The following is a 15,103-nucleotide window of genomic DNA, read 5'->3' as shown; positions in this document are numbered from 1 at the left end:
ATACAATGACACATGAATTTGATAATCATTCATTACCATGGTATTCCCATCACTGTACCATGGTACCACCACAGTAAGTTTTTACAGACCTGAGGAGGAAGGATGAGAAGGCAAGAAAATATAGGTGATGTTTACGGTTAACAAACAGTTTACAAACTCAATGTATGGGGCGGCTGTGCCTCAGGTGGTAGAGCGGGTCGGCCACTAATCACAGGCGGTTCGATTCCCGGCCCACACGACTCCACATGCCAAAGTGTCCTTGGGCAAACACTGAATCCCAAGTTGCTCTCAATGGCAGGCTAGCGGCTTGCATGGCAACTCTGCTGTCATTGGTGTGTGTGTGTGAGAATGGGACATAGTGTAACGTGCTTTGGTAACCGCCAAGGTTAAAAAGGCGCTATATATGTGCAGACCATTTACCATTTAACAGACATGTTTGTGTGTGTGCTCAGATATACAGTATGTGCTAAAGTTGGAGTCGTCTCCACAGTCAACATGTTGGCCCGGTCAGACTCTGTACCTCATGACCTCCGGCTTCTCAGAGAAACAGCGTTGGGTGGCCGTACTGGAAGCTATCGTGGCGAGCAGCCGTGGCTCGAGAGAGAAAGCCGAAGCTGATGCGGTGAGAGACAGAACCAGACAGACTCAAGTTCACAATCGTATGGACACATTTTTCCATTGGTTCAGGTGCACGTAAATTCTGAGGCTGTACCAAAACCTTTTGCTAACAGATCATTATAAACAGAAAACATGTATTATATGTAAATTGACAGCATCTTGATAATACATTACAAAAATAGATTGTTCTCTAGGTGGTTCCCATTCGGTTGAACCAGATGTTTACAATGTTTATAGTTTTTTTTTTAATCATGCTCGCATGGTAACGCTGCTGTGTTTTTGGTCATGCACAGAAATTGTTGGGAAACTCTTTACTAAAGCTGGAGGGTGATGACAGGTTGGATATTAACTGCACTCTACCCCTGACTGATCAGGTAACCGCATCACTGCAAAACACATACATACATAATGACACTACTAGTTATTAAAAACTAAATTATCAAAATATTAAAATGAGGCTCATTTTATTGCTCATATATTATTTTCTAAAAGTACTTGATGAAAAGGAACATATCACTTCAATATGCAGGGATAGAGAGCTTTTGGTAGAAAGTATAAAGAGTGAAATCAACAGATCAAAACAGTGTAATGTACAGCAGAAAAGATGGACTACTATTCAATACTTTTGTAACCTGGTATAGACAAAGAGTATTTGTACGAAGCTTCTTAGAGGACAGGGCGGGATTTAGAAGACAGGCATTCACTCGAAATAAACTTTGTTTTGGTGCCCTCTCAATAAGTTTGGCGTTCCCCCGCAATAAGTTTGGCGTTCCCCCGCAATACGTTTGGCGTTCCCCATACGTTTTGCGTTCCCCCCGCAATACGTTTGGCGTTCCCCCTCAATACGTTTTGCGTTCCCCCGCAATAAGTTTGCCGTTCCCTCGCAATAAGTTTTGTGTAATAAAAATAGAAATGATATTATGGGCCAGTACCGATATTGTGCATCCCCCAGTATCAGAGTTTACATTCTCAGTCGATATTTTGTCATATTCTTACTATCATCTGTTTGTTTCTGAATCCTCAGATCGTGTTGGTGGGCTCTGAAGAGGGTCTCTACGCCCTGAACGTGATCAAAAACTCCCTCACTCACATTCCTGGTCTGGGATCCGTGTTCCAGATCCACATTATCAAAGAACATGAAAAGCTGCTAATGATCGTGGGTGAGCAAAAATTCTACAACAATGGCGGTATAACTATCATGGTACTGCTACAGTACATTTCTGCAATGGATGCATTTAAATTTTTTTAAAACATCTACATCTTGAGGTTGTGATGCCCTTTTATTAGAACGCTTGACCTCAGGTTACTCCAGCTGGACTAAACTTGTAATCGATAGTCACTTTGGACAAATGTGTCTGGTACATCTTCAGGAGTCAGTCTTGATCATTCAGTGTGGTCCATATAATTATGTTTTGTCATGTAGGAGATGAACGGGCGTTGTGTTTGGTGGAGATTAAGAAGGTGAAACAGTCTTTGTCTCAGTCTCACCTCCCCACACTGCCTGAGATCATGCCGTACATCTTTGAGACAGTGAAGGGCTGTCATCTGTTCGCCGCAGGCAGGGTAAGACCGCAGTGTTTCACTACATTACATCTTCCACTCAGGATATTTGTAGTGTATTGTTACGTCATGCCCTTTGCTGTGATGTGTTAAAAGTTTGGGGGGGTTTTTCCCACCTTTTCTCACTTTAGATAGAAAATGGTCCGTGCATTTGTGCAGCAATGCCAAATAAAGTCACGATTCTACGCTACAATGACAATCTCAACAAATTCTGCATCCGTAAGGTAAGCAATGTTTGAGAACTTTTGTAATTTACTCAGAATAATAAAACATTGATATACTGATATATCAGGCCGGGTTAATGGGCCGATATTCAGCCATTAGTTGACAAAAACGTGATCAAACAGATATCAAAACTCAAGTCGAAGGTCTATCAGTACTATGTGTATTTTTAACTTTGCTCAATTTAGCAACAAAATATAATTCCTTTAAACAGATTAGATGTGCGACCTTAATGACCTCCCCTGAGAAACAGGCACACCCCTAATGATCTGTCTCTCTCTCAGGAGATTGAAACACTGGAGCCGTGCAACTGCATTCACTTCACGAGCTACAGCATCATCATCGGTACCAATAAATTCTACGAGATCGAGATGAAGCAGTGCGTTCTGGATGGTAGGTACATCAATGATTGTTTTTAATGCACAGGTCCATATGAATCTACAGCACTATCGAGAAGAAAAACCCTAAACACTTTAAAGACAGACCTACCTTTGGTCCAAATGTGAAGTTACTGTGTTTTGCCATTGCATAGAAAATATATTTATGCCTAAAAATACGCCTAAATATTCCCACCCCTAGTTATCAGTCTTCAAAGACTGGCATCGGTGCATCTCTAATATTTTCCAATAAACTTCCAATGTATTGCTCATAATCAGCAACTAGGAGTGGTGGTGGCGACGTAGTGGGCTAAAGCACATAACTGGTAATCAGAAGGTTGCTGGTTCGATCCCCACTGTCACCACCATTGTGTCCTTGAGCAAGGCACTTAACTCCAGGTTGCTCCGGGGGGATTGTCCCTGTAATAAGTGCACTGTAAGTCGCTTTGGATATAAGCGTCTGCCAAATGCATAAATGTAAATGTAAATCAATAGTTTACATTTTTACATAGTTTGTAATTCGATTGCATTGCATGTGATATGTCTTATCCAATTTTTGTGAGAGCGCTAATTCGAATCACAATTTTCTTGCCAGCGCAAGTGGGCGCAGGTGGGATTGTTTGCGCTATCTGTGGGTGTATGTGCGCAAACTGTGGGTGTATGTGTGCAAACTGTGGGTGTATGCAGGGCTGGACTGGGAAATCGGCGCAGGGTTTTACATGTCAACTGGCTATGGGGGGAGGGGGGTTGTTCGCTGTCCTTTTCTGCATATCGCGGCATCGTATTGTGGTCTGTTCTGCATAACGCTGCAGCGCATTTTAGCTTATCGTGGCCCATTCGGCACATTTCGCGGGCAGCCCATCGGCCCGCTCGGTTCTCCCGATAGCCAGTCCACCCCTGATCAGCCCCAAAGTTCGTCGGCCCACTGGGAAAATGCCCGGTATGCCAGATTACCAGTCAAACCCTGATTGTATGTTAATGAAGTGCCGCAAAGCACAATTTGCTATTTTCCTGAGGTCATCACGCCAAGACGTTTCAATACGTTGTCTTATCTCAGCGCAGTCCAAATTAAGTTCCTGCATCCAAAGTTTGGAGGTTTCACCAGCAGGTGCTAATAAAGTTAATGTCCAAACTATGGTGGAACATCAAATTATGTCCCTGACATTAGCCATTCCATGAAACAAAAATGTATCTGAATTGTGTTGAACTATCTAAAGGTCATTGTTTATTTTTCACAATTGTATTTATGATCTCATTTGTATTGGTATTTTTCCACCTGTTGTCGTAGTGTGATTTTTAAGTCACCGCAAAAGGGGTCGGTGGAAGAATTAAAAAGAGTTAAAAGTCTGGATGTGGTATGATTTTAATTTTTTTACCACTTTATTATTTTTATTATGCTTTTGTTTCATTTTAAGTGTAGTTTGAATTTAGAAATATTTTGGGTCTAATTTTTTTCGTGATTCAATAAATGAATAAATTTTTTCTAAAACGCTATCGACCGGTAGAAGTGAAGTGCGTGCCGATACAATCAATGTTTTAAAAATAGCCATGATTTGTGTGTCAGTAGATGAAAATTATTAATAATACTTACATTATCTATAATTTAACCTACATCCATATCCTGAACCACATTTTCCATGCATTTAAAAAGGAGCGTGTCCCATTTCACAAGGACGCGGTTAATACGCAAAATAATGTAAGTCCATATTTCTATTCTTCTAATGAATTGCATGAAGTACATTTACACTGCTAACTTCTTATGAATGTACTGTCTTTGTTTATATCACTGGTGTATAACAGGAATGGACTATAATAGTACGCAGATGCTGCAATAACCGGAGAAGAACCTCCAAATAAAATTGCGCTTGACCCGATTAGTGCCTTGCGCACGACAAACCCACTTGCCCCTACACTTACCGCATGCTTGTACGAAATAACAAAAACTTCATGGCCATGCCCGTAAACATTTTTAAATAGTGAGCGGGCACGGTTGCGCTCTATTCCAGTGTTTGCAAGGATACAAAATAATAGTGTTTTATAGTTAATAAGTTTGAGGTTCAGTTTAGTTTAAAAAGCTGTAAGCCCAAGTTTTAATAGAGGACGATAGAGACGTTCATAGTAATATGCAATATACTGTAGATGGGTAATAAAAAATTTAAACATAATCACCGAACAGTCTGTGGGGGATTTTCAAAATGCAATCTTGTGTGGAGTTTTCACAATCAAAAGTTAAATACTTGCTTTAAGTGATTCAGAACAAACCCAAACCAGAATATTTGAGTGTAAAACAGCTCAAGGATGGGGCAAGGAGGAGGCGAGAACCGGCTTTTCAACATAAATAATATTTTAATGAAAAACTTAACAGTACACATAAACAAACACACATGGCGGACATGTCCGCTAACGATCTCTCTCTCTCCCACAGCCCTCTGCTGTCGGCCTTTAAACCTCAGGGACAGATAATTAGCCTAATACGGGACCGGGCGCGCAGGATCACGACCCGGCCCCGCCCTCCACCCTGCCACATTGAGCAATATCAATAATGTCAGAAAACACCAGATCTAATGTGTCATAAGGGATGTAGGTTTGATTGGCATGTTATTGACAAGAAATCAGCAATCGTATCGCAGGCGTTTCACATTTGCATATTTCCATAAAGATATCTGGTTAGGACCGGCTGGCAGGCCATTTGTGAGAACGTGGTAAGACACTTACAATTTCTAATTGTGCATCATGCAATCAGTGATTGGCTGTTTTTGGCAGAGTTTCTGGACAAGAATGACGTGTCGCTGGCGTCGGCTGTGTTCACTGGATCCTCTCACAGTTTCCCCATCGCCATCGTCCAGGTGTCCAGCACTCCACAGAAGGAGGAATATCTGCTCTGCTTCCACGGTCAGATACCAGCACACCATCTGATTTGCACACAGATTTATTTCATGAGAATATTAATACGGTATAATGTTGATTACATGACCGGCATATTAACTATTATTTATCTCAGAATTCAATTCAATGCATGTTCCAAAGTAGCTTTACAAAGTATAGTGCCTTTGTTAGTAGCTAGGAAAACAGATTTCTGATTGTGCTTACAGAGATTGGAGTGTTTGTGGATGGTTTCGGGCACCGAAGTCGCCCTGATGACATCAAGTGGAGTCGACTTCCTCTGACGTTTGGTAACCAAGTTGTCTTAACATCAGTTTTAAAGAACGTAATGATGAGCTTGTAAAACAACACCGTTAGGATCGCTAACTTCAGCATCTGTATGTTTCACAGCATTCAGAGAGCCGTATCTGTTCGTCACCTACTTTAATTCACTGGACGTTATTGAGATTCAGGGACACGCAGCTCTTGGGTAGGAACTCAACATGCTAAAGCTGTAAAAAGCCACAAATATTATTTTAAAATTTAGAAGAGTAACACTGATTTCACACACTACAGGCCTCCCGGTCTCGTACACCTGGACATCCCTAACCCGCGGTACTTGGGTCCGGCTATATCGTCTGGTGCCATCTACCTGGCCTCATCGTACCAGAACAAACTGCGGGTGATCTGCTGTAAGGGCAGTCTGGTGCGAGAGTCTGGAGAACTTCAGAGGACCGGCTCTAGCAGGAGGTGAGGGTTTGAAAATGTAGTGTAAGTAATGCATAAAAAAAAAAAATACAAATAAATATACTGCGAGTCATTCTACAGTAAATGTGTCAAACCATGTCCAAAAATGTCAAATAAATAAATTAAAAAATATATTATTTTATAAATACAATAATTAAATAATACATTACATCATTATAATGAAATAATTGTAAAATAAATTAAATAAAATGGTGATGTATTTGATTACTTATAGGTGAAAATAAATACACTCACCTAAAGGATTATTAGGAACACCATACTAATACTGTGTTTGACCCCCTTTCGCCTTCAGAACTGCCTTAATTCTACGTGGCATTGATTCAACAAGGTGCTGAAAGCATTATTTAGAAATGTTGGTCCATATTGATAGGATAGCATCTTGCAGTTGATGGAGATTTGTGGGATGCACATCCAGGGCACGAAGCTCCCGTTCTACCACATCCCAAAGATGCTCTATTGGGTTGAGATCTGGTGACTGTGGGGGCCATTTTAGTACAGTGAACTCATTGTCATGTTCAAGAAACCAATTTGAAATGATTCGAGCTTTGTGACATGGTGCATTATCCTGGAAGTAGCCATCAGAGGATGGGTACATGGTGGCCATAAAGGGATGGACATGGTCAGAAACAATGCTCAGGTAGGCCGTGGCATTTAAACGATGCCCAATTGGCACTAAGGGGCCTAAAGTGTGCCAAGAAAACATCCCCCACACCATTACACCACCACCACCAGCCTGCACAGTGGTAACAAGGCATGATGGATCCATGTTCTCATTCTGTTTACGCCAAATTCTGACTCTACCATCTGAATGTCTCAACAGAAATCGAGACTCATCAGACCAGGCAACATTTTTCCAGTCTTCAACGGTCCAATTTTGGTGAGCTCTTGCAAATTGTAGCCTCTTTTTCCTATTTGTAGTGGAGATGAGTGGTACCCGGTGGGGTCTTCTGCTGTTGTAGCCCATCCGCCTCAAGGTTGTGCGTGTTGTGGCTTCACAAATGCTTTGCTGCATCCCTCGGTTGTAACGAGTGATTATTTCAGGCAAAGTTGCTCTTCTATCAGCTTGAATCTGTCGGCCCATTCTCCTCTGACCTCTAGCATCAACAAGGCATTTTCAGCCCACAGGACTGCCGCATACTGGATGTTTTTCCCTTTTCACACCATTCTTTGTAAACCCTAGAAATGGTTGTGCGTGAAAATCCCAGTAACTGAGCAGATTGTGAAATACTCAGACCGGCCCGTCTGGCACCAACAACCATGCCACGCTCAAAATTGCTTAAATCACCTTTCTTTCCCATTCTGACATTCAGTTTGGAGTTCAGGAGATTGTCTTGACCAGGACCACACCCCTAAATGCATTGAAGCAACTGCCATGTGATTGGTTGATTAGATAATTGCATTAATGAGAAATTGAACAGGTGTTCCTAATAATCCTTTAGGTGAGTGTAAATGTAAACATTTAAAGTTAGTGTAAAGAAATGTAATATTAATCACTTGTGATTAAAATCATTGAGCTATGAAATCGATGAAAGAATAATGGTAACATGTTGCCAATGGTAGTTAGTTAGCTGGTTTGTAATGGTACATATAGAAATGTATTGTTAGTAAAGGTAAAGGAAGTGACATGCATTTTGTTTTTGTCCAGATCTATTAAATTATTAGACAGGCAGTTTTTCAGACAGACCGATTTTTTTAATTTTCAGACAGACAGACAGATATTGTTTTAATTTTCAGACAGACAGACAGATATTTTTTTAAATTTTCAGACAGATATTTTTTTTTAATTTTCAGACAGACAGACAGATATTTTTCGTTTTCAGTGTTCAGACAGACAAAGTAATTCTTTAATAATAAAAAAGCTGATTTATATATAATATTAAGATTAGAAAAACTTTGATTTGGAGGACAAAATTCAGGTGATGTAACCAACTTGCATGAAGCTGTTTTGTTGTCATGACAAAAAAAAAAAAGACAAAAAAAAGCTAATTTTGTTCAGGTCAACTCGAGTAACCCTTAAAAATGTTATATATATATATATGACAAAAAAAATCATGATTTTTTCAAATGTATTTCTTTACCTTAAACTTTAGAAAACATATAGGGGGTATTTACATGTAAATGTCCTCCAAGACTGATTCAAGATGGATATATTGATGTGGCCAAGTGAAAATGGGATGTGCTTATTCCGATAGCAATCCGATCCGTTAAAAAGCATGAAGTGACCAAGTGTAAATACCCCCTTAAACTAGATTTCGAAACGGTTTCTTATTTTTATCATCTTAGACAACCTTATTTGTCGATGACCCATACACATAGGCTACTGTAAATTGCATCTTTTTAGTGTTTTGCATTTTACCCAAAATCATTAATTCGCTCATTTGACATCAACAGCAGCCCAAACAAGTGCGGGCCCCCCACATATAACGAACACATCTCCAAGCGCATTACTTCAGGCCCCGGGGCCCAGGAGAGCCAGCTGCACCGGGAGCCCAGCACCCCTCACCGCTACCGCGAGGGCCGTACGGAGTTCCGGAGGGACAAATCTCCCGCAAGGCCTCTGGACCGTGAGAAATCTCCAGGCCGCGCTGTTCTAGACAGCCGCAGAGAGCGGTCACCCGGGCGCTTCGAGAGCAGCGGCAGCGAGAGAGACCGGGAGCGATCACGCCTTCACACTAGCTCCGTACGCACTCAACTGACACCCGTCAACAAGGTACGCATGAGACACTTTCATGTAAACTGTGTATCCTTCTAGGGATACAGACATGAGACGATGTTCATGCATAATTACATGAACATCTGCTGCTTTCTAGTTAAATTCCTGTAGTTAATGGCTTTTCCAAGGCTTAAGAGCGATTTGCAATTCAGGTAAAATGTCCAATTATCAAAAAAATTAAATATATCTCTGGGAGCCAAAACAAGTAACAAAATCGGCATCCTTTGCACCAGTAATGATGTATCTGAGCTGATCTGCGTCAGACAGAAGTTTGTGACCTCTCTATCCTGGTGCTGGTGTAGGTTTGGGACCAATCTTCGGTCTGAGAACGTTCCGGAGAGATGCCGTAAAGAGCCATCGTCCACTCCCTGCATGGATGGACATGCCATTTTAACAGGCGCTTCATGTAACACTGAACTATATCATCTCATGCCTGTAACCGTGAAAAGAGCCATGCATTTCTCTTGCAGCCATATTATATTATATTATACTTGAGTCTGGGATATTTTGCTAACGTTGTAAACTTGCTGTAACCATTTACGAAGGTCGACTGTAAAGAAACTGGGATTTGGAGAAAGATTTAAAGGAATGTTCCCGGCTTGATATAAGGTAAGCTCTATCAACAGCATTTGTGGCATTATGCCACACATTACCACAGAAAATAATCTTGACTCGCCCCTCATAAAAAACTAAAGAAGCAAGACCATAAACAAAAATTGACGATTCTCTTGATATGGTGTCTCCAGTGTTTTTTAATTCTCTGCCATTGATTTCCCATTGAGACTACGAGGGGAAAAAGTCACCAAAAAGTGACTGAAACAGAAGCACAACTGAGAATGCAACGTATAGAGAAGTGAACATTACTCACTCCGAAGGGTCATTGTAGTGAGTACTCTAAAGGGAGCAGGATTTTGCGGTCTCATGATTGGACAACCGACCAAGCATATGACCAGTAAAGTTGATAGCTGTTGCGGTTAAGCTAGTTGTGGCGAGTAATGCCTCAAATATTGCCTATATGCGTTTGATTCAAATGTATTAAGTCAGGAATATTATCCATGTCTGCAGTACCCTTCAAAAGTTTGGAAACATAATGACATTTTGTTTGCTTTATTCAGCGAGGATGCTTTCAGTTCAAATCAAGAATTACAGTAGACATTTATAATGTCAAAAATCCTCCACTTTAGGCCAGGCCTGTCCCCGAGCCAAATCCGGCCCGTTTGAAATTTTCAGTGGCCCACTTGAGGATGTCAGTTGTCTTAGAGGACGTTCACACTGAACGTTTTTTCAATTGTTTTCCTATGTAGAGTTGCACTAGGCAGACAGCATGAAATTGATGCTTTTAGAGGTTGCGCTACAAATGGTAAATGTTCTGCACTTATATAGCGCCTGTCCCATTCACCCATACGTTCACAATCATACACCATGCAAGGCGCTAGCCTGCCATTGGGAGCAACTTGGGGTTCAGTGTCTTGCCCAAGGACACTTCGGCATGTGGAGTCGTGTGGGCCGGGAATTGAACCGCCAACCTAGCGATTAGCGACCTACCCGCTCTACCACCAGATTGTCAGATTTACTCTCTGATTGATTTAATTCGTCTCAAGAGATGTTTCGTTTATATAGCGAACAAATATTGCACATTACACACAATACCTGTAGGGAGAAGCCTTTCGATAACAAATTATTCTGGCTTTGTCGATGAATCTTTGAAGTTGAATAGCCCTACCCATGAATTCGGCAGCAATTTCCAAAGGTGTATTTGGAAAATCCATGAGAAGTGCCCTACATGCCAAAGCAAGCAATTTGATCCATCCATAATACTCATTTCTAATCATTTACTGCTCAACCTTTGAAGTTATTTTGCATAATCTATTAGCCCGCATCCATATCACACTGTAGCTCAAGACCGGTTGTCCACTATAGCCAAGCAGGGTTGAGACTGGCCAGTACCAGGATGGGAGACCTCCTGGGGAAAACTAAGGTTGCTGCAGGAAGAGGCATAAGGGAGGCCAGTAGGGGGTGCTCACCCTGTGGTCTGTGCGGGTCCTAATGACCCAGAATAGTGACGGGGACACTATACTCTAAAAAAGCACTGTCCTTCAAATGAGATGTTAAACCGAGGTCCTGACTCTCTGTGGTCATTAAAAATCACATTGCCCCCATTGGCCCTTCTCAATCATGGCCTCCTCATAATCTCCAGCCATTAATTGGCCCTACACTCTAATCTCCACCAATAGCTGGTGTGTGGTGAGTGTTCTGGCACACTATGGCTGCCGTCCCATCATCCAGGTGGATGCTGCACACTGGTGGTGGTTGAGGAGATTCCCGTTCACTATGTAAAATGCCTTGAGTGTAGTGCCTATATAAATGTAACATTCATTCATTCAATTTAAAGTGAAAAGCAGATTTGTATAATTCCAGAAGGTTGGTATATTATTAAATTAGTATATAATTTAATAATATAAACGGTAGTGAAGTGTAAAATATACAGGCATCAAATTACATCCCTGAAACATTCATTGTAGTTTCAGCAACCACAGCTGCTGGTTTAAATTTAACAAATTAATTTTTTTGCACAGTGCACTGTAGTAACTTCAAAAGGCCACGTGATGACGTTCACCAAGCGTGTTCCTTCCAGGAGCAATAATTGATACTCATGTAGAGACACAAAAACACCAGCTGGGACATCCCAATATTGATAACTGATATAAGAAGAAACGTAACTATTCCCATAAAATATAATGAAATGTGATGGGACACACATAGGTGTGGGAACGCTCAATGGTTTTTCACCATAATTTAAACAATAGCTTACCATAAAAAGTATTTTTTGTTTTTACTGTTAATTAGATGGTGACATCATAGTTTCATGTATCATGTTATCATGTTTTCTGTACATTTGAAGGACCTGTTATCCAATGAACATTCTTTTACCATTTAAATTACGGACATTTTTACAGTGTATCCTCTTGTTTGCCAGTTTTAGGTGTGACTAAATCTGCCTAAATTGCCAACATCCCAGAGTCTTCTCTTCACTGTTGCAGATGAAACTGGTGTTTGTTGTGCTGTTACCAGTTTAGGACCTGTGAGGAGTCCGTTTCTCAAACTAGAGACTCTTGATGTACTTGTCTTGTAGTTGTGCATCTGAATCGTCCACTTCTCTTTCCACCCTGGTTAAATACAGCATGATTATATCTGTTAAATCAGAACGGCATGGCATAACCTTCATCTCTAGAAAGAACAATAGACCATTGCATTTCTAGAGGCTTGTTTCTTTTGGCCATTTTTAAAACCAAAATTTTACTCGCAAGGGTAAAGTGACTTGCACGTGTACTTAATCATACTTCATTAAGTAGCACGATTGTTTTCAACTGTTCTAACAACACACACAACAAAAATGTTTCTTGAGTACCAAATCATTTCTTAAGAATTACACATTAAAAATGAGGCTGTGACATCACAGGTAAAAATGAGGTTGTGACATCACAGGTAAAAATGAGGCTGTGACATCACAGGTTAAAATGAGGCTGTGACATCACAGGTTAAAATGAGGTTGTGACATCACAGGTAAAAATGGGATTCTAACACATCTGAGGTGACGAGAAGCATCGATTACTTTAAAAGAACAAAAATGTCTTCATGTTTCCAAACTTTTGAAGAGCAGATGAGGGTTTTAAAATCCATTAACCCTTTGATCTCGGAGGGCGTTTTTAAAGATTTCCTGTTTCAGTGGCATACCCAAAATGAACTTGACAAAAACAAAGAGGGTCGAGTGTTTGGCATCAGTGTAAAGAAAACTTTCCAATTTGTTTAATGATGTCAATTGTGATACATTCTGAGAATCTCAGCCTAAGAAAAATAGCCAAAGATTTACTTTTCCCCCCCTTATTTTTCCAATTTCACATTATATATCTCAGGGTGTAAATATGGTGGCTCTGAAAAACTTTTTTTGGGTTCCCAAAAACAGGCCCAGCCAAGCTTAAAGGGTTAACATATTTAAAATGACCTCAGGATGAACTGCGAGAACGCATCACCCGTTCTCACGCGATTATAAACGGCTAAATGACTTCTTCGAAGTGACCATCGCATGTACCCTTCGATAACATCCTTGTGGAAGGGCTCTTCGTGAAAGGGTCCAGCGTCCCACTATCGTTTAAATCAGGGGTGGGGAACGTCAGGCCTCAGGGCCGTATAAGGCCCGCGAGACCATTTTACCCGGCCCGCAAGGCCATTTGAGAAATAATTTGAAAAGCAAAAAATGACCTTGATTCAATTAACCTGAAAAAAAACGAAAGTTTAAAAATAACAACACAAAATATTGTATAATAGACAGACCATTTAGTGTTTGTGTGAGCATGTAACAAAATGCATACATTCATTTCAACCCACAATCAGAAATTGCAAGTAATTGTAGGGCCCGTGAATAACTTCGTAAATACTCAAATGGCCCTTAATGGAGAAAAGGTTCCCCACCCCTGGTTTAAAACAACCCTTTGATCAGTTCCTTCAATGACCCCCCAAAAAACGTACGTTACTTTATAAATTGGTCTCGAACAGTTTGCGTTCATGCACTTTTATAGAGTATGTTTCGGACTTAATGCGCTTACAACAGAGGTAAAGGGCACCATGATATGCTCATATTTGTTTTATTGGAACAAATGAATTCTTGTGTATTATTTGAGCTGTAACATCGTCTAAATTGTAATTTTGGCAGGACTTGATTCCATAGCGGATTTGTACAAAAGTTGAGTTGAGAACAAATATGTTGAAACAGTGTGTATTTAAGCGTTTATTATTTTCTGTGGTAAAAGGCCTCATAAACGCTGTAGATAACGCATGTAGATATTGCTGTAGAACCCGGAACATTCCTTTAACGCTAAAACAATTAGCACACCGATATTGTAAATATGGTTTCAACTTTTATAGCTAAAAGGAACTTGATTGAAGTTAAGTCTATTTTTGATGCCATTAAACTGTTTGTACACACAGTTCAAATGAAAGGTACAGAAAAGGCTGTATTTCCATGTTGTATGTTACTGTGGTAAACACGGTCAATTTGGCTGCTCTAAAATTCATCATTAAGTTTTGTCCAGCTTATTCATATGATTTATTTTCTATGATGCATTTGACTGACACGATATTAATGCACATTGTATATTTTTATGCTGAGAGTCTGAGCCTGTACATCTTTTTAAAGAGATACGTCATGTTCTCGCTACAAGTGTCCTTGTGATGTTCAAGTGAACTTATCGTATTTTGTTGAAAATATCAAAGCTTTTGTCTACACACTCGCAAGCAGCAGGAAGTCCACGGGGCTCTTCTGGAAATTTCTACAGCTTAATGTACAGATGTCCTGTTCAACTGTGGAGGTGAAAATGTCCAGTAGCCCTCAGAGTTTGTAGAAATCCTTCGTTGTTTCCTTGTGGAATATCAAACACTGCTCAATTAGAGGCTTTATTTATTTATTTAATTATGAGCACATGGGTAATTGTAAGCAAACGGCCGAGTCATCATAAACGCATGAGTACATTTTCACCTGGTTTTGGGACTTCCTGTCATGTAATACCTTAATATTAATAATTGATGTTTTTAAACTAACAAGGCTCCTTGCCTTGAACTTTCATTTTGTAAAGAATTTGAACTGTAATAAACAATATTAAAGTGCGAGCCATACACAGTATCTCTTGCTTGGAGTAATTCTTTTAGTCATGTGTCAAAATCACTAAAGGTACAATTTCCGCAGGTGTCCCATGTGTTTGTAATTATGCCAGTAGGTTTGGGGTATTGTGACACCTTGGCAGAGCAATCAGTGAGAGAGCATCAAAAAGTTGGGAAATTATGAACTTTTTGCAAATGAAAAAAGATAGCGGGAAAAGCTGGAAAAGCGGGAAAAACCGGCCAATTTTGGGGGAAATCAACCAATAGTACTTGAAATTAGAGAGGCCCTTAAAGGACAAGGAGGACATTTATTTTCTGAAATAGTTTC

The 15,103-nt window shown here is 40.3% G+C and overlaps 1 protein-coding gene across 1 annotated transcript in view; it reads left to right on the top strand.

Moving 5' to 3' along the window:
- LOC127621317 (citron Rho-interacting kinase-like) overlaps positions 1-14,887 on the top strand; it is a 91,655-nt gene extending 76,768 nt beyond the window's left edge. Inside the window, exons 29-40 of the mRNA XM_052094873.1 lie at positions 453-622; positions 912-992; positions 1,643-1,778; positions 2,042-2,181; positions 2,310-2,402; positions 2,685-2,793; positions 5,541-5,669; positions 5,870-5,950; positions 6,051-6,129; positions 6,216-6,389; positions 8,799-9,117; positions 9,423-14,887. Of these exons, the coding sequence (XP_051950833.1) occupies positions 453-622; positions 912-992; positions 1,643-1,778; positions 2,042-2,181; positions 2,310-2,402; positions 2,685-2,793; positions 5,541-5,669; positions 5,870-5,950; positions 6,051-6,129; positions 6,216-6,389; positions 8,799-9,117; positions 9,423-9,446 (1,535 nt within the window). The 3' untranslated portion in view covers positions 9,447-14,887. The remainder of the gene's footprint in view (positions 1-452; positions 623-911; positions 993-1,642; positions 1,779-2,041; positions 2,182-2,309; positions 2,403-2,684; positions 2,794-5,540; positions 5,670-5,869; positions 5,951-6,050; positions 6,130-6,215; positions 6,390-8,798; positions 9,118-9,422) is intronic.
- The last annotated feature ends 216 nt before the right edge of the window (positions 14,888-15,103 follow it).

Source organism: Xyrauchen texanus, chromosome 27 (assembly GCF_025860055.1).
Source record: "Xyrauchen texanus isolate HMW12.3.18 chromosome 27, RBS_HiC_50CHRs, whole genome shotgun sequence".
Classification (NCBI taxonomy): Eukaryota; Metazoa; Chordata; class Actinopteri; order Cypriniformes; family Catostomidae; genus Xyrauchen; species Xyrauchen texanus.
The sequence above is the reverse complement of the archived record's forward strand: the minus strand, read 5'-3'. Positions and strand labels throughout refer to the sequence as shown.